Source organism: Cryptomeria japonica, chromosome 8, assembly GCF_030272615.1.
Source record: "Cryptomeria japonica chromosome 8, Sugi_1.0, whole genome shotgun sequence".
Lineage (NCBI taxonomy): Eukaryota > Viridiplantae > Streptophyta > Pinopsida > Cupressales > Cupressaceae > Cryptomeria > Cryptomeria japonica.
Window position 1 is genome coordinate 722,770,188 of NC_081412.1, and position 26,451 is coordinate 722,796,638.

Below are 26,451 nucleotides of genomic sequence, written 5' to 3' on the forward strand. Positions count from 1 at the left end.
AGAAGAAATATGGCAAGAATTTTTTTGTAATAATCATATGTTTTCTTAAAACCCTAAGATTTCAATTGGACTTTTTTCTAATAGAAATTTTTTTCTTGTTCACTTACCTTTACTTTTTATGAAGAGTTTCTAATGGATGTTATTTGAAGTATGAGCCCATTCAATTATTCTTCTTGGTATCTTCCTAGTAAACAAGTTTCTAAGTTTCCCCTTTTTGAGGAATATCAAACATCATGCACTAAGGATGATTTCCAAAGTTCTAAGGAAATAGCTTGCAAAGCAGGTCATACATTGGCAAATGAAATTTCAAATAGTGATGTCATGGGTCAAATGAGCGTTATACATGGAAGTGGTATTTTAAGTGAAACAAATTGTTTAGAAGTTTGGTATGAAGATGAAAAAAAATGATATGTATGCCTCAAGGAATTGAGAGATTTTGAAGAATCCCCACATGGATAAAAATTTGGAAGCTAATCATGGTTATGAGTTTCCGAGCAATAAAATCCTTTGTGACAAAATATTCTCAAATCCTTTTTATTCGAATCATGAATTTAAGAACAACATTGATAGAAGGATTCACGTAAACAGATAGAATTCATCGATGTGGACTATATATTTGGGACCAAAGAGAATGAGAGCTCCGAAGGTTGCCTCAAAGGTCCAATCGAGGACATTGGGGTCGGGAAAAATGAACTTCAAATAAGAGAGATTTTTTTTTCAAATGGTAGTAAAGAAGATCAAAACCGACAAAGAAGTATTCAAAGATTTGAAATCTTAATACTTCAACTCACTCAAAAGGAGGTGATTGGTTACATACAAAAAGAATCAAATTTGGCTCTAGATTCTTATTTTTTTATGAATAGTAGCTATTTGGCTATTTGTTTGACATATTTTAATATTTGTTTCCTTTCCTTTTGTTGTCTATAGATGCTATCTCCTCTATCTCTCATACACTCAACTTTCACTGGTTGAAACAAAACCCATCAGACTTCCATTTGTTGGAAATAACACTCCAACTCAACTACAATACGAATTATGTTTTTGATTTCTCATTAACTCTTCTATGTTCAAATGTATTTAACTCACACTGATGTATATCCAAAAAACCATTAGTTAAATATAGATAGACTGATAGTTCCAAACATAAGCATACATTTAAAACTACATGTAAATTATATATCTATTGCAGTTCCATTTGCTTCCTATCAGCTCTACCATCTCTATGTTGCAAACAAAAGAGTCATACAACTAATAGTTATTAAATGATACGTCATTATAAAGCAAGTCACTTAAAAAAAATGTTTGAGTTGAATACTTATAATAATCCAAATATTGTGAGATTTTAAAAATAAAAAAGAAAATGAGGAGATAATTCTATGGTTTGTAATTTTTTTACATTTCAATTTAGGTCTAATCAAAGATCACATTATTGAATGATCATTACATTTTTGAGTTACCTATTTATAATTTAAAATAAAAGTCAATTAGAAAAGTTAAATTATACTTAATAAATAACATGTTATTATAAAGCGAGTCACTTAAAAACAATTTCAAGTTCTAGCGTAAATACTTGCAAATTAAAAATCTGAAAATTGTGAGATTTTATAAATAAAAATGAAAATACCTTATTAAATTTATGGTTTACAATTTTATCATATTCCAATTAGATCTAATTAAAGATCACACTATTGAATGATCATTAGGTTTTTGAATCACTTATATATAATTTAAAATACAAATCAACTTTAAATTTATAAATATACTTATTAAATGATATGTCATTTAAAAATCAAAAGACAAGTTAAAAATATTTGGAAAAAAAATAATCCCAAAACTGTAAGATTTTGAAAACAGATGGAGTATAATTTAAATTCTTAATTTATAACCAAGAAAGTTGGGAGGTATATTAATTTCTTTGAAGAATTCTGGCCGTCTCCGCCAGCCAAAATGGACTCGTAAATGGCCATCTCATTTTCTTGCACAAACTATCACCAATGCCAAAGTATCATTAATAGAGAAGACAGCTAAGTAGGGGGATTATGACATTTCCCACTGATTTTAGCTAAGCACTCTTGTTATAACTAAATTCAGTACAAATCACGGCAGATGTCCTTGTATCATACATGCAGTACAAATTTAAAAACACAAAATAAGATAAAGCAGATGACCTTGTATCTTCATGTCCTAAAAATCATTTAGAATGTTCCAGCTCTAGGAAACGATATCAAAAAATCACTATTTTATTTCTCCTTGTCATCACTGGGGCTGGCGATAGTCAGGTCTATGAGATGGAGCATAGGAAGCACCCACGTCACCAGGCTGCATTTGCTGTTGCATGTAAGCCTGACCTCGATAAGGTACACCAGCTGTTGGGTTTGTCCCCCCATACAATTGAGTTCGGCTGCCTCCACCCACATTTGGTCCTCGGCCTCCAGCTGCTCCACCATAAGGTCTTCCCTGAGGATATCCCACACCCCTGACCCCATAGGCACCTCCTCTTGGTCCTTGATTCCCCATGCCATGTGTACCGTAACCTCCTTGTTGCTGAGGAGGGCCCCCATATCCTCGATTTGTACTGTATCCTGCCCCTTGACCTGGATGAAGAGGGCGCACCCCCTGAGGATGCCTATTCTGGCCTCCTCCGGGACCTCTCGGTGCTCCATAATGATGACTAGGTCCAACTGGAACTGGAGGCTGTGGATTGGGCATGGCTTGATTTGGAGCTGCCCTTAATGGAAGATGTCCCTGCGGAACTGTTTGTTGAGGAGCCCTAACATGCTGTTGTGGATGTGAATTTTTCTGTCTCTTTGCCATTTCGTCATGTTGTTGCCTTTGTTGCTGCCTTTTCCTCTTTGTTTGAAACTCATGTGAAGCTTCATATTTTGGCAAGCTGCTTGGTAGACAAGGAACAGGATCAGTCCAGAAATATTCTGCATCAAGGGCATCCTTCGCACTTATTCTCTTGGAAGGATCCAAAGTAAGCATTCTTTCCAAAAGATCCAAAGCATGTTTGTCAAAGTTTTTAAAGGCTTCTTTGACACGTCTTCTCATTGGCTTTTGTGGCTTTAAAGAGCTCCAATGTTTTAGTTTAGAAACACCTGGCCAATTACTCTCATCTGGAGATCCACATAGCTCATATATTTTATTGACTTGCTCTAGATCACTCTTCCCTGGTAAAATCGGTTTCCCATTAAGAAGCTCTGCAAATATGCATCCAACTGACCACATGTCAACAGCAGGACCATACATTGTCGATCCTAGCAGCAATTCAGGAGGCCTATACCACAGCGTGATGACTTGATTGGTCAACCTTTGGTTTTGATCAGCGCCAACAGATCTTGCCAGACCAAAATCCGCAAGCTTTAGAATGCCATTATTGTCTATTAGCAAATTTGCTCCTTTGATGTCCCGATGTAGGACTTTGTTGATATGACAGTAATGCAACCCTGTTAATAACTGTCGCATATAACACTTAATCTGAGGAATACTAAAACGCATTCCTGGTCGATTTGATAAACCGGCCAGGTCATGATCCATATATTCAAAGACCATATAGGTACTACCATTGTACTTATTGACATCTGAATTTCCTTGTTCATCATTTTCTGGGCCTGGAGAAGTCACTATCTCCTTCAGCTTTATAACATTATCATGTTTCAGCTTGCTCAAAATTTTTATCTCTCGCATTGCAGTAATAGGGAACCCTTCTTTTTCATTATCCATGCGAATTTTCTTCAGAGCAACAACTTCCCCTGTCCTGATCTCCTTTGCCATGTACACTTGCCCGTATGTGCCTTCTCCAATCTGTTCGAGCTTTTCAAAGCAAGCTAAGCTGCGAGAACCCAATGCAGGGGCTTCCTTCAGATTGAGCTGTCCAGCAGATGCCACTGCCATGCTTGTTCTTCTCTATATTGAAACTTACTCCACTAATTACCAACAGGAATAACTTTCTTGCAATCAATTCAACACTTTGTTCTTACACCACGAAATACTGGGTGTAACTACTGTTCTAGGTGCCCCAATCCTCCCAAATTTGTCAGTTGTGGTCTGCAATAAGTACAGAGTTACGGTTGGAATGAATAGTCACGACCACTTAAATATCTAACAAACATTTTTATGTGAGCCGACGAGCGGTCTCCAAAACAAATTCAAAAATATTATAATAGATCATGCTCTAATCAACTTTTTTATATTTTATTTAAAAAAAAATTAATTAGCATTATTTTTTTAAAAATTATATTGTATCTCATCTAGACATAATTGTAATGCAATGAAGCTCTAAATTAATGAAGGTTTACACTTCCCTCCAAAATTAGTCAAACAATCATCTAATTCTAAATTCTTTAACTTTTATTTTAAAAATTACTTTATCCAATTTTAAAAAAGGAACTCTTCAAAGAAATTGATATATATATCTAATTTGTCAATTATAAATTAAGATTTAAATTATATCTTTATCACTTTCCTTTTTATTTTAAAATCTTATGAAATTTCGAATATTAATTTGTAAATATTTATAGTAAACTATTTAGTTGTTTTTATTTGACTTACTTTACAATGACATAATGAGTATTTTTTCTTCTAGATTTATAGATTTTTTTACCAACATTTTGATAAATTCTATGATAAATATCAGAGGATGTGACACAAACATCCATAATCTATTTGATTGGGATTGTAGTAACTTCTAAGAGTATTTTTTCTTCTAGATTTGTAGATTTTTTTTACCAACATGTTGATAAATTCTATGATCAACATCAGAGGATGTGATACAAAAACATTTTAAAACATTCATATTCTATTTAATTTGGATTGTAGTAACTTCCAAGAGTATTTCTTCTTTTAGATTTGTAGTGACTTCCAAGAGTATTTCTGATTTAATTCTTCTTTTAAAATTTGTGCTTTCGATGGAAAGTTGGCTATTGTAATGTGTGCATGAGGATGCAAACTCGAGGAAACTCTCTAAAGTCAGTCCTAGAGCTGAAGGGAAAAAGCGGAGTGTGCTTGCAAAGGAAGATTTGCAAATCACTGAGGTCGTTTGCTCTCTTAGTCCCAGTCAAATGTGATCTCACTGCTTCCATCATTGTAGGATGCAAGAAAATAGTTTTGTTAGAAATAAAATCTTTATCCGATGCTTTTTCAGATCTTCACATTTTTCTTATTAGTTTTTCATGCCCATGGTAAGTGTTGCATGTTGTTGAAAAACCTCAAGGCCTTCTTTATGAAGCAGTCACCAACAAACCTTATTGGTTTTACATAGGCTCATCAATATTCTTATTAACCCATATGTGCTTTGTTGGCATCATGGTGAGAATGATGAAGTTTGATGTACTTAGAGGTTGTCATTGATGGCAATTACCGGCTCTAATGTCATCACAACCAATCGAAAAAAGTGTTATAGTGAATCGATGAGGAACAGGGGACTAAAGACTTCCATCGGTGAGCAGAGACCGGTTTACAGGAAGAAACCTGTAGTTGAGCTAAGTGATGCAGGTTCACCGATATAAAGGAAGCAACTGGTAGTCGATCATAATGGTGATTGGTAGTTATGAGAAGTGAAAAGGATAAGCACCCAAATTCATCAGCGTGATTGACTTGCTAACATGCGGATTTGTCAAATTTAGAAAGAGCCAGTTGAAGCCAGAATGCTTACTAGAGAACCAACGATATTTGTGGCATGAACAATTAGTCTCACCAATACAATTGACGAGATTTGAGGAACGAACAAATTGGTGCATTGAATAATTTTTTAGTTCAAATTTTGGAGGGAAAGTGAGTGCCAAGATTGAAGACAACTATATACATGTTTTTCATCTTGATTGTTGTTGTCATTGGAGTGGTTAGCAAGTTCAGATTGAAAATTTGAGTAAGGTGAAGAATGCCTGAAGGGTAGTAGAGTTCCTTGATGAATTGGTGAATTCATCACCGAGAAGAGATTGAAGCAAATACAAGATAGATCTATTCGACATAAGAGTGTCATCATCAGATCAATGGTTTTTTACTTTCTAATAATTGCAGCAGATTAAATCCCTTAACAGGGTGAACCTTAATCGATTCTATTTGTAAAATCCCCTAACAGGGTCACTCCATAGAGGAAGTGTAAAATCCTTTTGCAAGGTGAATCTTAATAGATTCTAAGGTATTCTTAACAGGATACTAGTCGTCTTTAATAGGGTGATGTTCTCAGAAGGAACAAGATTGCAAGCTCTTTACACGACACTCTTTTTCACTATAGTAAAAGAGATTGTGGGTTATCCCCACCATGGTTTTCTCCCTCTAACCGAGGGTTTGCACATATAATTGTTGGTGTTGTGCGATGATTATTTGATGCATGCAAATCTCTTTCCTTCAATGTTCCTGCTTTCATGATTAATGTAATGCTTTAAGTTAATTTGAAAAAGGTAGTTGCTTATCGGTTAGTTTAAAAGTTTAAATTGTATATAAATTGTTTCTTTGACTGAGTCATCCCCCCTCTTAGTCACCGATTAATATCAACAATTGGTATCAGAGCTTAGGCCCTCTAAAGAAAAGTTTAACATCTTGAGGAAAATATCATGGAGGAATACTGGTATTAGAAGTAGCATGATGAAGCTAATGAGATGATTGCTGAGCTGAAGGAGAGACTAAGAAAATCACTTGCTAAAAGGAAGGAACTAGTTCTACAACTTAATGAGAGTCAGGATATCATATATCAAATCTCTAAACAGAGTGGATCTGAAGAAGCAATTTCAGAACTGATGGGGAAGAACAAGAAGCTAACTGAAGAAATGACAGATCTAAAAAAATAGAATGAAAGTCAGGCATTGAGAATGACTAGAATACTAGAAGCCAATAGGATAGCAGATGAAAGAAAGACAAATGCAGAAGAAGCTTTGTGAAAAGATGAAAGAGCTAAAAGACTTGCTGAAGAAGCCCTAAGAGAGAATGATGCAATCATCATTGAAAAGGATGAGGAAATCCGAATTCTCACTCAAGAGAATGAAGTCATGCATGAACATCTATATGACAAAGAAAAGGAAAAGGAGAAGCTGATGAAAGCTCTGAGAAGATAGATGGACAATTAAAGGTTCAGAGGAGAACAAAGGAGACAACCTGTCTTGGTTACTCCGGTACAGGTCCAATAGAATATGGAGAATCATCTAATCCCAAGAGGATGAAGGATGATAAAAGGAAAAAATCAGAAATGAAAGGTATAAAATTTTCTATATCTTCTTGCAATTATTGTGGTAAACTGGGTCATAAGTGTGATGTCTGTAGAAATTGACCGGTTAGTCACAAGAAGTCATTCACCTTTGATGGTTATTGCTATAACTGTCACAAGTGTGGACACACTGCTTATGAGTGTAGATATTGATCTAAAAGCATATATAGTAGAATAAGTTTTAATGGATATTGCTTTATATGCAATAAATATGGACACAAAGCTGAAGAATGCATGCTCAAGACAAATGCATCAAGATCTCCATCCAAACCAGTTACACATAATAAAAAGAATAATCAACTCAATGTCATATGTTCCACTTGTGGTAATTTTGGTCATTTAGCTGCAAATTGTAGGTTGAGAATTGGTCAGAGAAATAATGCAGGACCATGGAAGACAACTGGTATAGCATGTTTCAACTACCATAAGATCAGTAATTTAACCAGAGAGTGTAGGAACTGATCCTACAACCGCTCTGAAGACATGAACCAGTTTGGCAAGAAGAAAGAGCCCAATGATTTGAAAGGAAAGAAGATAGTTGAAGAGGTGAATGAAATGAAAAAGACATGGACTAAGAAGAAAGAAAGCAAAGAAGGAGAGAATCATCCTGTAACTAAGTCATCATCCACTGGTGATGAAAATTCTTCTTCAAACTAAGCATATCACTGCTCAAGGGTAGCACTTATCGAAAAATCATGGCTGATTCCCCGAAACCAAAGTGAGGCAAAGCTTAATTGCATTACTTAGATTCAGTAAAGTTGGCATATTATTTGTGATTCACTATCGGTGATTTTTTAAGAGTATAGATGTTAAAGGTTGTATTGTTATTGGTAAGGAAGTGACATCGATAAACTATAAGTTATTACTGTTTGAGATTGTACAACTTAACCATTGTAAGAGTGCACCGAACAACTTATCAAATAAATAAGGAAATGAAAGCTCATTTTGTTTACCTTTCTTCATTTGTGCAATCGAGAACTCAAAGTGTAATTAAAATATTTCTAAATCTATTAAGTGCATAGCATGCAAAGTGAGTTTGGAGATCAAGCGGTGAAGTTTCAGTCATTAGAAGCCCTAGGAGAAATAGTAGAATAAGTCAATTTGTGAATTCTGTTCAAACTCATCATGGTAGCTTCCATATCGATTCCTGTGTTGGTTGAAGTAATTAAGGAACCACAACCCAAGTTCAAGCTACATCTAATGAGGGCTAGAGAGATCGACATGACCGGTGCCCTATCATCTATGCCCTTGGGTGTGTTACTGGTTGAAGATATTCACAGTTTCATCCACTGTAAGCTTGAAGAACTTGGAGATAAATTCATTCAAGAAGAAATCAAAAGGTTTTATGATAATGGTCTATTTAAGGCAAAACATATACATCTGAAGACCAAGGGTTTGTCGAATGCTATTGATTTTCCCAATCAATTCCATGTTGATTGGATTAGGTATGTGCTAAGTAGATTGCATGATCAATTTCTATGGTTGGAAGCTGAAGCACCAATCAAAATCACAAAGGATGTGATCCAAAGAGTAACAGGGTTTAGCGCAACTAGTGAAGCACTAACCCTAAGGATAATATCATCCACTAAAGTCACTCAGTTGACTAAATCCCAATGGGACAAAAGAGCAATGATAATCACTCACATTGAGGACGTAGAAGTGAGGTTTTCTTCTACAGTAATAGCTTATAGTGTTTATCAATCAAGCCACATGAACAGTGTGCCGAGAGGTTCTATCCATGCAGCTTATCGGATCATCAAGGAGGATGCAACATATGACATTTGTGAGATGATAAGAAGTCAATTCTTGGTGAACATGGAGTGAATTAAGAAGGACAAGAAACAATCATTCAAGTATGGTTCATTACTAGTATGTATCTTCTTCTATGTGCAAAATTTCTTTCCCGGTAAGCAAAATGTAGTGTGGTTTAAAGATAAACCTATCACAGTTTAGATAGGTGAAATGATTAGAGATTTAGGTGATAAGTTGGGAGAGACAATGTGGGGTTATTTTAAAGAATTCCAAACCAGAATGCATAAAAGAGAGAGAATCCCAACCGATATAGTTCAAAAGTATAAGGACACCATTTATTTTCTTGTTGATACTGATTGTTGCATTATTCAAGCGGTTCAACCTAGAACCTTTTGGATACCTGCTATGGGTTATGAGATTGGGACATATATTGCCAAAATATATGCAAACATGTTACTGTCTAAACCAGTAGACAATGAAGTAGAAAAGAAGGAAGATTAGAAGAAGGAAATAGAGGAAAAGAAAGTAGAAAGTAAGAAAACAGTGGTGGACACTCCTTCTGTGAAGAGAAAGTTAGAGTTAGAGGAAGAAGAAGAAGAAGAAGAAGGAACAAAGGAGGAAAAGGAGGAAGATTCAATCATAGATATCGAGAAGATGACTCCCATAATGACATCATGGTGAGCATGATGAATTTTGAGGTACTTAGAGGTCGTCATTGATGGAAATCACCGTCTCCAAAGGCATCACAACCAATCGGAGAAGTGTTGTAGTGGATTGGTGAGCAGAGACTGGTTTACAGGCAGAAACTGGTATTTGAGCTGAGTGAAACTAAAGACTTTCACTAGTGAGTAGAGACTATTTTTTTGAAAGAGACTGGTAGATGGGCCAAGTGAAGTAGGTTCACTGATGTAAGAGAAACAACCAGTATTTGATCGATAATTGATAAGTATGCAAAGTGAAAATAATAATTACGCGAAGTCATCAACTTGGTTGACTATCTAACTTGCAGATCCATCAAAATTAGAAAGAGTTAGTTGAAGTCAAAGTGCTTGCTAGAGAACTAGCAAGATTTGTGGCATGAATGATTAGTCATATCGATATAATTGGTGAGATTTGAGGAATGAAAAAATTGGCACATTGAGTGATTTTTGAGTTTAAATTTTGGAGGGAAAGTCAGCACCAAGATTGAAGATAGCTATATACATGTTTTTCATCTTGATTGATTGTTGTCATTGGAGTGGTTAGCAAGTTCAGATTGAAAATCTTAGTAAGGTTAAGAACAAGTGTAGGGCAGAAGAGTTTCTTGATGAATCGGTGAAGTCATCACCGAGCAGAGATTGAAGCAGATATAGAGCAGATCTATTCAACAGAAGAGTTTCATCATCAGATCAATATTTTATTGCTCTCTGATAATTGCAGTAGATTAAATACCTTAACAAGGTGAACCTTAACCGATTCTTTTTGTAAAACCCCCTAACAGGGTCACTCCTTAGAGGAAGTGTAAAATACTTTTGCAAGGTCAATATTGACAGATTGTAAGGTATTCTTAAGAGGATACCAGTCATCTTTAATAGGGTGATGTTCTCAGAAGGAACAAGATTGTAAGCTCTTAACCGAGTACTCTTTTTCACTGCAGTAAAAGAGATTGTGGGTTATCCCCATCGTGGTTTTCTCCCTCTAACTGAGGGTTTCCACATAAAATTTCTGGTGTTAAATGTGATGCTTATTTGTGCATGCAAATCTCTTTCCTTCAATGTTTTTTCTTTCATGATTAATGCAATGTTTTAAGTTAATTTGGAAGGATAGTTGCAGACCGGTTAGTTTGAAAGTTTGAATTGTGTATAAACTGTTTTGACTGATTCACCCCCCTCTTATTCACCGGTTAATACTAAAAATTGGTATCAGAGCTTAGGTCCTTTGAAGAAAAGTTTGATAGCTTGAGGAAAAAGATCATGGAGGAATATTGGTATCAAAAGTAGATTGATGAAGCTAATGAGATGATTGCTCAACTGAAGGAGAGACTAAGAAAATCACTTGCTAAAAGGAACTTTCTATACAACTAAATAAGAGTTAGGATATCATAGATCAACTCTTTGAACATAGTGGATCTGAAGAAGCAAAAGAAGCAGTTTCAGAACTGATGGAGAAGAACAAGAAGCTGACTGAAGAAATTATAGATCTAAAACAAGAGCATGAAAGTTAGGCCTTGAGAATGATTGAAATACTAGAAGCCAATAGGATAGAAGATGAGAGAAAGAGAAATGCAGAAGCTTTGTCAAAAGCTGAAAGAGCTAAAAGACTTGCTGAAGAAGCCCTAAGAGAGAATGATGCAATCATCATTGAAAAGGATGAAGAAATCCAAATTATCACTCAAGAGAATGAAGTCATGCATGAGCATCTACATCACAAAGTAGAGGAAAAGGAGAAGAGTATGAAAGAGATTGAACAACTCAAAAATAAGTTGAAAGAGCTACAAATGAAAGAAATGAAAAGATGAGAAAATTTAATGAAAACTCAGAGAAGATAGATGGACAATTAAAATCTCAGAGGAGAACAAATGAGACAACCGGTCTTGGTTACTCCAGTACAGGTCCAATGGAAACTAGACAATCATCTAATCTCAAGAGGATGAAGGATGATAAAAGGAACACATCAGGAATGAAAGGTATGAAGTTTTCTAAATATTCTTTCAATTATTATGGTAAACTGGGTCATAAGTCTGATGTCTGTAGAAATCAACCAGCTAGTAAAAAGAAGTCTTTCACCTTTGATCTTTATTGCTATAATTGTCACAAGTATAGATACACTGCTATGAGTGTAGATCTCAATCTAGCAACATGTCTAGTAGAAGAAGATTTAATGGATATTGCTTTACATGCAATAAATATGGACACAAAGATGAAGAATGCATGTTCAAGACAAATGCATCAAGATCTCCATCCAAACCAGTTAGACCAAAAAGAAAGAGTAATCAAATCAATGCCCATGTTCCACTTGTGGAAATTTTGGTCATGTTGTAGGAAATTGCAGGATGAGAATGGGTTAGAGAAACAATGCAGGACCATGGAAGACAATTGGTATGGCATGTTTCAATTGCTATAAGATGGGTCACTTAGCTAGAGAGTGCATGAAACGATCCTATAACTGGTCTGAAGACAGGAACCAATTTGCCAAGAAGAAAGGGCCAAATGACTTGAAAGGAAAGAAGATAGTTGAAGAGGCAAGGAATAAAATAAAAAAGATATGGACTAAGAAGGAAGAGAGAAAAGAAGGAGATAATCATTCCGAAACTAAGTCATCATCCATCAGTGATGACAACTCTTCTTCAAACTAAGCATACCGATGCTCAGGGGGGGAACTTATTGAAAAATCATGGCTGATTCCCCGAAACCAAAGTGGGGTAACTCTTATTTACATTACCTAGATGAAGAAAAGTTGGCATAGTGTTTGTAATTGTTCATCGGTGAATTGTTTAAGAGTATAGGTGTTAAAGGCTGTATTGTTACCGGTAATAAAGTGACATGGGTAAATTATAATTTTTTTTTGGAATCTAAGAACACTAAGAGGGGGGCAGGTGAATTAGTGTTCTACTGGTATGATCAATTTACACCTTATTAAAACATGCATACACCAACTGGTATACTTGTATATATAGAATTGAAAGAAGTAAAGCAACCATTAAGCCAATCACATAAATGAAAATTATAACACACAAAATTATACGTGGAAAGCCTCAAAGAGGAAAAAACCACGGTGGGATTTGTGACCCACAATATCAATCCATTGGCCATATGAAAAGATATTACAAAATATAAGGGGCCTGCACTTGCAGGAAGGCTTACAGCCTAAAGCACACTACTCAATCACAAAAGGAGCCTCACTGACTACATATAAATCCAGACTACAATCCAGAGAAGTGTTGAGTTGCAAAAGATAACATCTCCTATTCTTGAATACAGTTCTGGTTAAGCTTTGTTTGTTCCGATCTAAAACCCTAAACCCTTTATTGGAATAACCCTTACATAAATAACCTCACATACATGATCTCTCAGATATATTTCACATCTCAATCCTAATATATATTCACATGATATCGCATTCAAATATCCATCACAACATCAAAGTGATCTAATCCAACTGACCTATATACCCTATACAATTTATCATGCCTTATGTCGGCTTACAAAGATATTTACAATATCAAATTACATGTCGGGTAGATAACATAAATACATGTGTAGACACCTAAAATTGTCATGTCTAATTAAATAAATATTTTATTTATTTAATTATCTAATCCTAATTCTTCTATTAATTAAATAAATCCTTATTTATTTAATTAATTCATTTATCCTCTTCTAGCCTTATTTCTCATTTAAATAAATACATTTATTTATTTAAATTATCCCTTTCCTAAATTAAATAAATATTTTATTTATTTAATTGTCCTACTTCTTCTATTAATTAAATAAATCTTTATTTATTTAATTAATTCATTATCTTTTTCTACACATGACACATGTCATTCATCTCTTAATTCCTACACTACCTACCTCTTTCATTATTTTGGTATTTCTTATACCTACCCTTTAATCCTAGCCGACCTCTCTTTTTACACCTCTCAATCTTAACCCTCCATTTTCTATTGTGTCTTCTATTTAAGGAGATGCTTTCTTCATTGTCTAACCCTAACTACTTGATCAATTGACTACACTACAATTCTACTTGCAACCACATTCCGTTCTTTGTTGAGCTCTTGTGCATACAAAAATCTGAGAGCAAGCATATCAAACAAGATCAATGGAGATAGGAAGAATGGAGATCAAAACCCTAGTGGACATGTGATGGTATAATCTTTGTGATTTTGAGTTATTTGCATTGTCTTAGGTTATCTTCATATGTTATGGTGGATCTTTGTTCATTGTTAGGCTAGGGTTTAGTGGTTGAATCCATTTTAGTCTTTCAATATTGTTGTGTATTGCTATCCATTTTCACCATATACAACATGAATATCAAAAACAATTGTCAATGCCATATCCAAGAGATGTCGGCCTCCAATACTGATAACCTTATTCTAAACCATGTCAGCCTACATTGCCGATAACCAAAGAAATCCTTCTATCCTACCGTTGCCAGTACCGGTGAAATGTCTGTTGGTACACAATTGAATGAAAATATGAAACTGGCCATCAATGAAAACATAGTGAAACCAACCGATTGAGTGTCAATCACCAACAATCTCCCCCTTTGGCATTGATGGCAACACTCATGTGAAAAATGGTCAAGGTTTCATGTGCCAGTTTCATCTTGCCTGCTCCCCCTGAGCTGAATATTCATCAATACAAAATACTCCATGCTCCACAGTTTTCCATCTATATACTCCCCCTAATGTATAAAACTCCCTCTTTTCTTTTTCACATCTATATCACTTCCCCTTTGACATCAATGCCATCAAAAATTCCAAAAAGAATGCCAAAGATTTAAAACTGTACAATGAGTATCCCAAAAAGTATCTTAATGAAGCTTAACAAATTTGAAATTTTCTGGATATACCTTCTCCAATAGCTCAAGATAAGTATCCCAACTAGTTTTGAAAGTGTCAAAAATAGATACAAGTCCATTTAGTATATGAGCAAATGATTCTTTTTCACTTAACTCTGTCAGTGTGGGCTTTCCAACCATATCCATACACTCATTCTTATGTACACTAAGTGAATCCAACCTAGGACTACCAAGCCTCTAAGACTTCTGGCTCTTCTTATGATTTTGTCTTTTTCTTTCTCAAGAACAAAAAATTGGCCAAGTGGGTCATTATCCTGAGTGAATTCGACATAGAGTATGTTGATAGAAAAGAAATAAAAGGTCAGATTGTTGGCCATTTGGTGGAATTGATTATGTGTTGCATTGATGTTTTGTCATTGATGTCAACACTAGCTGTTTGGATGCTTTATCAACACCCTTTTGGTCCCAATAGGTTGAGTAGTTTTTGGTTAACTTGGATCCGACATGATCTGGTAGATTTCGATATAATCTGGTGATGGAATTGGCTTGTTCATGATACTCATACTCATATTTGGTCAGTTGGTTTCGGTCTGGTGATTCGATGCTATCCTGCTTACTTAGAAGATTGGTTTCTGGTTCTGGCTAGGGTTTCACTGACATAGCTTTTGGTGGAGATCTTTGATGCATTGCATAATTGGTGTTGGTGCAACTTTTGATCGAGTTTCAAAATGCTATTGGTGATCATGTTCGAGACTTGGCATTTGGAGATCATTGATGAAGCGCGTGGACCTATACTTGGTCTCGATCTATCTAGGTTATAGACTGACATTAATGAAACGTGTGGATAAGACCTATTGTTATATTTCTGGGATGTCTTTTGTGTGGATATTATTTGTTTTGGTCTAAGGCCGACATGGTTTGTAATTGTGTAATTGGTTTATTGTCTGGTGGCCGACTTGATTGTTTATGGTCGAGGATTTGTATCAATAAGATGTAAATCTCATTGTAGATTATCATGGTTATTGTAAGAGGTCATGGTCGAAGAATGTAATATGTGAATAATGTAATATCATTTAGGTAGAGGAGTTGATTGATCATTGGAGATTGAATTGGGTTTGTGTAAGAGGATTTAGTCCTCCGGTATTGAGCTTAACCGAAACTGTACTCAAGAATAGGAGATGCTATCTTTTGCAGTTCAACACTTTTTCGGATTGTAGTCTAAACTTGTATGTACTCAATGAGGCTCCTTTTGTGATGAGAAGTGTGCTCTAGACTGTTGGCCTTCTTGCAAGTACATGCCCCTTCATTGTAATTCACATACTTATTGCAAAAGTATTATTTGACTATGGGTAGTGTGGACGATTGTTTTTGACACACCTGCTAGCAGTCAGGTAGCCAATGTGAACACTCGTAACCTCTCCTAAAAAGAAATTAGTTTAGGAAAAACTCAATACTCCAAGGTCACTATAGTCAGATCACAATGGTGATTGGCAACCCAATGGTCAATGTGGTTGTACATACTAAGGGGCCTACTAGTTGAAACTAAATCCTGTTGATCATGAATGGCTTAACTTCCTTTTTTTGTATTTTTAAGATTTAAGATTTTGTGGGAAAATAAACTAGAAAGAGTAAAGGGAACAAGAAAACAACAATGAAACCAATTCAATAACAACTTAACAAACTACTTAGTTAGCTCCCTACAATCCAAGAAATTATCAAATATTATTCAAATTAGCGTTCAACAATGGACCTCCAACAAACCTGCAAAATCATCAATTTCATAAACTTATGAAAATCAAATCATCAACAATATCGCCTACCACAATAATTCTCATACACCACTCACATGTGCAATATGATTCATATAGCAATATATAGAAGATCAAACCATGTTGCTAATCCAAATAACAGACATTACTAGATTACACAAAACAATTTTGTAGAATATAGATGTAGATCATGCAATCTACAAGTTGCTTCTTGTATTAATTTCAAAGAATGTGTAAAAAAAATAACTCAAATTATTAACAATCAAAATAATCTAAAATTTTCTAAGTGGGCCACAAATCATCAATTTGGGGACCATTACAAATGAATCCAAATTCTCAATTTATAGAAGTTTTTTGCCCTATTATCTAGGAAATAAATCTAACCTAAATTAACAACACAAACTAGGAGTCCCAGTTAACTTGCAAATTTCTACCTTAATAATCCAGTTAACTACTACGAAATGGAGGCTGCATAAGCACTACGAAGACCATGCTGGGTGAGCCAAGCTTTTGTAGTCATGCAAAATTTTGCTCAAAACTGGAACGTGAGTTGGAGCTGCAGCTGAAAAATATAAAATTGGGAGTCATGCAAAAGGCCTGCTATCTTTAGCAGTTATGTGTTCATCTTTCACTTTTTAATAAAAGATTATAATTATCGATAATGCATTGCAACAAATTGAATAGGAGGATCAACTACATGTTTAATTTTAAATCTGTATTTCTTCAAAACTTCCTTTGCATGCTTCTTTCCTTTCTCTAACTCCCCTACTGTCTCTCCCACCTCTTGACATTAGGTAATCGGGTACATATATCTGTCAATGAGAGTGACATCAAACTAAGTTGGAGGCCCCAAATATTGGGCCTAATATGCATCCCACTAATTAAAAACCTTCTCTTCCTCCATTATCCTGGTGCTGGTTAATCCTAACCCAAAAGCTCCGAGCATATGCTTCAAAAATTTCTCATATTTCAAAATTTCTCTAAGGAGAGGGACTCAGATCTCTGCCATATCCTTCACATATTGTTGAATCATTTTGATCTTTAGTTCCAAAATGTATGCGTAAGATTGCAAATTCTTATAGCTATCTCCTCTCAAGAGATCCTCCTCCATTATTACCTCTACCCCTAGATGCAAAACTTTATTCAAAATTTGAAACTACTTATTAAAAATGCTTAGTTTCCATTCCCATTGCATAGAACAAGAAGCTAATGCTCCGCCTGCCTATACTGCCTCTCAGTATATCCCCATGGTATCTTGCAAAATAATCTAATTTTAGCTGCATTTATTTGGGCACATGATTTAGCTGCAGTAGCCACCTGTCTCACCTCCACTAATGCCTTCACTTCTCCCTCTGGAAGTGATGAGGTTGATGGTAGGTTGTTAGCCCTACAAGAGTATAGAGGTTTACTCATTTCTAATAACAACTTCTTGTGTTTCCCTAGCTGTGCTTTAAGTTCTATGTTGGAGGTATGCTCCTTCTCCACGTGCCCCCTAACAACACTAGTTGCTAGTTCTAGAGTGTCCAACTCTCCCCACTTTGTTTGTTTACCCAAATTCATTTGGGATACTTGATATTTAAAAGAAAATTGACCTTTATCCTGGAGTGGAACTGCCACATCTACAATTCAAGTGATGTACAATTTTTGACTTCTTAACCTTTGGGGGATCCTCCATGATTACCTGGCGCAATGTCACCTTAGGGAGGTCTGCATTTCTCGTCTTCTTCTTGAAAGTAAATTCAAGCCAGTGTGGTATGTCTTGATCTTTGTCACCTCGATGTTACACTATGTCAGCAATTACAATATGCACCTCTGCTTGTTCCTCTACTTCATCCCTCTCTTTTGCATCTGTTTGTTTAAGATCATGGGATGAAGCGACTTGACGGGCCAGATTCGTTTGGAGAGAAATATTAGTATTTAGCTATTGCTGCTTGTGCAATTCTCCTAACTTATCATTGTTTGCTTCATTGAATGATATCTCCTCATCTACTTCCACCTCTGTTCTACCTTGCTTGAGAGCTGTCTTTAAATAAATCTTCCTGGTCTTGAGGAGTTAAGACTAATCTCTTGTTTAGCAGATCTTCTGCTTCATCTTGTTCTTTCTCCTCTCCAAGTGGTTGATGTAGCTCAAGCTGATCCACCTCCTAATCTAAATCTAATTCTACATTTCTAATAATCACTTATTTAGTGCTGGACTTGAATCCTTGTATCCTTGGTTGCCCTATGGTTACATTAACTGATTGTGGTACATGGGCGTTTGTAACCAAAACATCCACCGTAGCTATTGGAGGAGGTTGAGAGGGCACATCTTCGTTTACTTATATTTCTTCCTCCTTCTCTTGAGCTCCCTCTCCTTCAGCCTTCCCTATAGCTATCCTTGGTGGAAGGACTTTGGCTAGTGGTACTCCTCCTAATCCATTTGTCACTCTGAGATCTGCAGCCTTCTTTAACAACTCAGACTCCCTCATCTTCTCACTAACCTTTCTCATTAGATCCTCATTATATCTTGGGGCCCCACTTCTTCATTGGGGTAAGTAGATGTATTCTTTCTTGAGTTCAATCTTATCTTTCAAGCATACTCCATATAACCCCTTGACTGAGGTACCCTTGAGGTAGACTCCTTTTGTTTTCCCTTAAAGGCACACGGCCCGACCCTTTGACTTAGTCATTGTTTGGTCCTATTGATGACCACTTGGGAAATATTTTTTATTTTCAAGTCCTTGTTTACGGACCACCTGATTAGGGAGAGGGCCTTCTTATCAATTTCTAATCCTTTGTAAGAAGCATCAAGCAGGTCTCCATCATCCCTGAGGTCTTTAGGGAGGTTTGTCTTGATTTCAAAATCTCTTATTTGTGGCACTGATAACCTGTTATAATTTTTCTCTCTTACTTCAAAACTATCCTGGCGGTAGGCCTAAAAATCCTCCAGTCTAGGCTTGTGTCCCTCATATGCCTTAGGCATAGCTTTCTTGAGCTTCCCGTAGGGATCATAGAATTCCCAAGCATAATCAAATTCTTTTAGGTTCAAATCCTATAGCTCTGGCTCTGCTAACTTTGCCACCTGTATTTTAGAGCATGAGAAGTATCTAATTGATACTGAAAAATCAATACCTATTTTGTGTGTAGATGACAAGAGGGATTGGAGGCCTAGTAATTACCTAACATATTGTAACAAAATTATCCTGTCATTACAATACCTGGGAAGAAACATTGGGTTCCCTATGAATCCATTGACCCTGATGCAAGTGGAGCGTGGGTTTTGGATAAACCAACACGCCCACTCTCGGATAATATCCATATCCTTCGGGCTATTCTAGTATCCTATATCTCTTGTTAGTTTAATTATCACAAGAAAAATGAAGGCATCATTAATTCTTTTGAAATGAGCCTTTGCATTGACTAGGGGGAGTTGGGAATAATATTCCCATACCTTCTTTTGTCTTTATTTGTGCCCTAATTGACCCTCCACCTGTAAGCTTGGGAATTTGCCAGCTCTCGGCCACCCAGATGACATAAGATGTGAAGAAGAATTTCTTAGTCTAGTGGACCTCCTTCATTTGTTTGTAGATGTTGTTTGAGAGGATTTGAGGCCAATCAAACTATTTCTTTCCCACCAAGATGGTAGTCATGAACTAAAACATCCACAGATGAATGTGTTTACAATCGAGCTTGCCAAAGGCCCTGCTTAACATGATAATCAGGTCCCTTTGGGGCTCCTTGAAGTTTGCTCTCAGGATCTCTATTGCCTTCAAACCTTTTTTCCTCTCTTCCTCCAACTAGTTCTCATTCATATGCCTTTTGTTTACTCTAACTTTGTCATTCCATATGTTTAAGGCCTCCTCTTTGGTTGAGAGGAATATCTCATCTCTGGTTGGGATACCGAACATGAATCCCAGCATGTTAGGGGATAAATCTATGACTATTTTTCCTGTGCATCAGTGCACTTTCTGGTGTCAAGGTCATAAAATTGGGCAATTGTCATTATGAACTCAGGTGCCTGCATTGATTGTGGAAAGATGGTCGCTTCCACTAGGCCCGATCTTTTAATTTTCCTATGTAGGGCCTCCAATCCCAACTTATCCAGCTAGGTTATGATATCCTCAATTTCGATATGGCCAATTTCAGTGTTAGTGACCCATTTGACTTGATAGTCCAACTTTGATGCGTAGACCTGTCCTTGATAGTGGTATTTCATGGTCACTGAAAGTCAATAAATATCCTTGCCTCTTTTGTTGGAAGATGAGTCCATCTAACTGCTTGAATCTGCAAGAAGAAAGCAAGTTTCAATTCCTTATCCAAAATATTAAAAATTCAATCACTTCGGGACTTCGGGGTTCTAGAGTCTCAAGGTAGGAAGTTTTCCTTCTAAAATAGCATCCGTAACTTCGGGGTCCTAGGGTTCCGGGCTAGGTACACATTGGTGAAGTCCAGAACTCTGGGGTTCTAGGGTTCTAGGCTAGGTAGATAACAAATGGTTCTAAAACTCCAGGGTTCTGGGATGGGTATGTATGGAGGAAGTCCGGAACTCCGGGGTTCCGAGCTTGAAATTTTAGGCTCATCTCGGGACTCCAAGGTCCCAGGGTAGGGAACTTAGGCTCATCTCAGGACTCTGGGTTCCTGAGTTAAATAAATTATACCCAAAAGGACTTTAGAAAGAGGACTTATAAAGGTGGACCTCAAAACTTCGGGGTTCTCGGCTAAGTGGTAGCACTTTCTTGCAAAAAAATAATCCAGAACTCCAGGGCTCTGGGGTTCCAGGCTCATCAAAGGTAGGCTCAACAAAACCTTGGAACTCTGGGGTTCTAGGTTAGGTACACAATCAACCCAGAACTCTGAGGGTCTGAGGTTGGAACTAGGGCATGTGGGACCACAAAATGAAAAACAAGAAAAGATGAAAAACAAACAAAAACCCGTGACAAAAAAAAAGAAAAAAACTAACCTACAAATGATAAAGAGGGCAAGAAAAATCACCGACCCGGTGAAATAAAATGCCCAAGAATGAGAAGGAAGCTCGAAAGTTTGGAAGCACGCAGTCGGGGGGGGGGGGGGGGCAAGGAAGCAAGAGCTCTGAAGGTGAAATGTACAAATGAGCTTCAAAAAGCTCACTATTCATATTTATACCCCCCCCAAACTCATCCGTACAAACGGTTTAAATAGGACCTTGGGACTCCAGGGTCCTAAGGTTCCGAGATTGACGAAAAAAACACAAAAGAAAAGAGTTCACCTCTTGACTCTATGGTGAAGAAAGGAAAAGAAAAGAAAACACAAGGATCAACCTCGGGACTCTGAGGTTTCAGGGTTGATCATTAAAAATAAGCAATCGAACACTCAACCTCGGGACTCTTGGGTTTCGGGGTTCCAGGGTTGAGAAAACACAACACACCTCGGGACCCTGGGACTCCAAAGTTCCGAGATGGAAGACACAAAACACAAGAGAAAAGACCAACCTTGGGACTTCGAAGGTCCGGGGTTTCGAGGTGGACAAAGCAAAGAAACAAAAGGAAAGAGACCTTGAGACTTCGGGACTCCGGGGTTCTGAGTTGAAGAAGCAAAAACCAAAAAAAAAACAAAGCAACACAAAGCAAAAACAGGGGACCCATATTTCAACACAAGGAAACTAATGGGGGATAGATATGCAGGGCATAACAAATGGCGACTATCTAGGAAAAATGACTCTAGGCAATTTGGAACTTTAGAATCTCTGGTTAACCCGCCGCCTAAGGCTATTATCATTCAAAAGGGTGGATAAGAGAAAAGGATGAGTGAACCAATGAACAAACAATCAAGTCTAAAACTAAACATGATTAACTCTTAAGTGTGTGCGTATGATTTATTACTCCATCATTTTCAATAATGCAGATAATTAGAGAAAACTGGGCGCAATCTACGTAGGTGAAGCCAACCAATGTGTTTCATTGAATGTTATCCTGGGCATAGCTCTGCAGCTAGTCAGGCGTCTATAACTCTGATAGAGATACCTCTGGTTCCCGTCAAGGAGTGCTCCACTACTAGCTAGGCATCCATAGCCCCGGTGGAGGTTACTTGAAACACCCATTTTAGTTTCTTTAAGAGGATCATTTCTTTTCTCTCTCTTTTTTATTTTTTGAAAACATTATAGAACATAGAATGACTTATTTCCTTAATAACCTTTTAAGAATTTTTTCAAACATTGACGTCTGATTACTGGGATGGTAACCACGATGGATAATGTGAAACATCCTAACTTCAGATTTTTCACTCGAAGACTAGTTTATTTGATATCTTACAGAACTTTTTGATGTATCTTAATATGATGGTAGTGCTGAGTTTATCAAGATAGCCTTTTCCAATTGAAGGTCAAAAACTCAAATCATATTTAAACCATTATATACTACCTTTAACGAGTATAGACAAAGGTTTCAAAATTTACCAAATGACAATGAAGTTGTAAATAGAAAAGAGTCGAAATCTCTTAGAATTTGGCAACATGTTATGCAAAGGATACCTTCCTATTAGAATATTTGAGAATAAATATGTATATCCTGACACAACGAAAAGAAAATGAATGAAATGAAACAAACAACAAAACAAAAGGGAAACAAGCATGCAACAAAGTAGAAACACAACAAACATGCAAAAACCCAAACAAGCAACGAAGCAAAAGAAACAAAACAAAAACAAGTAAACTACTATATACAATAGGTCAAGCTTCACTGGGGGTCAATCAAATTAATGTTTGAGGAACTGACCATTGACGGGCAATGGTACAAGTTCTCCAGTCAAAGAGCTTAACCTGAAGGTGTTCTCTCCTAAAATTTTGGCTATTTGGTGGACCTAACCACAACCTTTCAAACTTGTGGTGATCACCTTTCTTCTCATTGGCCTTGTCCCATAATAGGACTAGGTCAGAGATCCAATAAAGCTTTCACCTTAGCCCTTTTGTCAAACCATCTCTTAACAACGACTTGGTGCTTGACAAAGTGTTGTAGAGTATTAATCCTTTTTTCGTCAAGTCTTAATAAATTTAAGAGGTAAACCTCTACCTAATCCTCAATTTCAAGTTCTTTAATTAATTGGAGGACTGGTATTTGTAAGTTGATTGGGAAGATAGGGGTTTGGCCATAAATAAGGTAATACAGAGAAGTTGCTTGGGTAGCTTTTACTCTGGTTTGATCAGCCCATAAGGCGTATCTCAACTGATTATGCCAATCCCTGGGATTTTTCTCAAGTAGCTTTTTAATGACATCTAGGATGTTCTTGTTCGTAGATTCGACTACTTCGTTACCTTGCGGGTAGTAGCTGGATGAAAGTTTCAATATCACTTTATATTCGTATGACCATTACATCAACTATGTAGAAGTAAAAGAAGGGCTATTGTCACATACCAGAGCGAACGACATACCCAACCTGGTGATGATGTGCTCTTCAATAAATTTCAAGACTACCTCAGCAGTAGCATTTTGACATGCAATGGCTTCCATCCACCAGGTGTAGTAATCCATCATGGTAAGAATGAACTTATGTCTTGCAGATGAGTTAGGATTAATGATACCTACGAAATCCAGTGCTCATTGGGCGAAAGGTCTTACCTCAAACACTGGTTGGAGAGGCATGGCTGGATTCCTCTCTCTGGAAGTTGTGGTTTGGCATGTATGATAGTTAAAAACATGCTCATGAGTATCCTTAAATATACTAGGCCATTAATATCCAACCTTCAAGATTTCATGTGCAGTGCCATTTGTCGACCCATGACTTGTACCATATTTCCCGTGAAATTCCTCAATCATGTTACAGGCTTCTTGATGATCAAGACACCGAAGGTAAATACCTTCATAATTCTTTCTATAAAGTGTTGAATCCTTGATCATATAATTGGCACTTTTGAGCCTTAATGCTCTTCTTTGCGTGGCTGTCAACCCCCAAGGACACCTATTATTCAACAATATAAATACCAAATTCATGAACCGTGAGTCATGAGTGAATGACTCAAACGTATACTGTTGGCACTGGATTTGAGGGATGTCAGTTGCCATGGCCTAAGACAATCCTTGGCCTTAGACCAACTTCATTGGATGCATCTCTAGATAAAATTCTTGTAATATTACCATTTATTTCCCTCGACGTTCTCCCGGCTCGGACTATATGAGTAGTGACTTCACTGCTTGGTCAGGGACAATTGTGTAGATTTTACTCCTCAGGATATAATGCTTGAATTTATTGACTTCTCTCACCAACACAAAAGCCTGTTTTTCAAGAGCAGAGTATCTAACCTCAACACTTTTGAAAGGAGAGCTCATCAATGCAATGGGTTTCTTGTCCCCTGCTTGCCTTTGCATCAAAATAACTACTCCTGAGTGTAATGAAGCAAAACACTATATGTAAAATGACAAAGTTTAGTTAGGGATGGTTAACATGGGAACTTTAGCAATGGATTTCTTGAGCTAGGCAAAAGCCTCTTTTGCTTCATTTGTCCATTCGACCTTAGCATCTTTCTTCATCATTTTATTTAATGACTTGACTATCTCTACAAACCTAGTGATAAACTTTCTGACATAATTGATCTTCCTGAAGAAAGATCTCATCTCCTTTTTACTGCCGGGCATTTGTAACTTTAACAACACTTCTACCTAATTTGGGTCTATAGATATCCCCCTTTGAGAGTTTACATGGCCGAGTAGCTTTCCTTCAGCCACTCCAAATACACATTTATTGGGGTTAAGGGAAATCCCATATCTTTGACATCTTTCCAGTACCTTTTGGAGGTGCTCCAGGTGATCTTCTCTGACCTTGGAAAATATAGTCAAGTCGTCCATGTATATAATAATACACTTGCCTATCAGATCTTTCAATGTCGTATCAATTTCTCTTTGGAAGGTCGCTCCAGCATTAATTAACCCAAATGGCATCTTTTTGTATGCATATGTTCCCCACTTCATCATAAATGCTATCTTCATACGATCCTCATAGTTCAACAAAACTTGGTTATATCCAGAATAACCATCTAAAACTGACATCATTTGTGAACCATTGACTATTTGTAGTACCTCATCCAAAGAACGAAGAGGGTAATTATCTTTGTCAGACACCTTGTTGAGATTGTGAAAGTCCACATAAAGCCATATTTCTCCGTTCTTCTTCCTTATTGTTACCAAATTGGCGACCCAAGTAGAATGTCGTACCAGAAAAATAATCTTGGCAGAGAGCAACTTTTGTACTTTCCTAAAAATCAAGGGTTCTATTAGTGAATTAACCGGTCGTTGCTTCTACCTAAATGACTTTATGTTAGGTTTTAGGGGGATAACATGGGTGATGATTGATGTATCAAACACTTTCAAATATTTGTATCTTCTCTTGGCCTTCTGGACCAATATTATGTGGCTCGTACTTTCCGACATCCGAATCCATTGTTAATCTCTCTTTTACTCTAGCATCAGAGTCAAAAAGTCTCTCTAAGGTGACCATACCTTTAGGAATAACATTAGTTGGTAAATCTATAATATCAACATTGTTTCCGACATCAAGATCATCCGATTTATCTTTCTCATCAATGATTTGTTCCTTGAAAATCCCCTAAATTGGCAACAAATTCTAGAATGTGGGCATCATCTTGGAAAAATTGAAAGTATTTGACATTATTAGGCACAATAGGTGTGGAGATTAACTCTATGAAAAACTTCTTCAAAGGGGATTGGCTCATTGGTTCTAATGCATTGGCGGCTATGGCCAATGCATCTGGTATTCCATTTACTTTCCTGGGTACCGGCTGAATATCGAAAGCATCGAAATCCTCAATCAAATCCCATACTCTATTCATATATGCTGCTAACCTTTTATCGTGACATGCATATTGGCTTCACACTTGTTTGACCACCAACTTAGAATCCCCCTGTACTTTCAAGTATTTAGCTCCCTTCTTATGAGCGAAGAGTAATCCTTTAACTAGGGCCTCATACTCCGTCATATTATTAGTACAAGGGAATTGGAGTCGGTAAGAGGCTAAAAGGGTTTTCCCTTTTGGGTTTGTTAACTCCACACTTGCTCCACTTCGTTGCTTGGATCTTGACCCATCAAACTTTAAAAACCATATTTCATCTTTTGGCCTCTTTATATTTTTCACCTTAGGGTCAGTGATCAGATTAGCTTCCAGAGGGGATTGTTGTCTCTTAGTTTCAAGGTCTTGCACTACTTGAGGTTGTTCGATTACTGGTTGCAAGAACACTTTAGGGATGTTAGGAGTGATTTGTTCCA

General features: G+C 36.7%; 1 protein-coding gene across 1 annotated transcript; it reads right to left on the bottom strand.

Moving 5' to 3' along the window:
* Window positions 1-2,104: 2,104 nt before the first annotated feature.
* Window positions 2,105-3,988, bottom strand: LOC131074326 (cyclin-dependent kinase C-2-like). The gene has a single exon (XM_058010916.2). It carries the CDS (start codon window positions 3,892-3,894, stop codon window positions 2,257-2,259), a length of 1,638 nt encoding a protein of 545 aa, XP_057866899.1. The 5' UTR covers window positions 3,895-3,988; the 3' UTR covers window positions 2,105-2,256.
* Window positions 3,989-26,451: the final 22,463 nt, after the last annotated feature.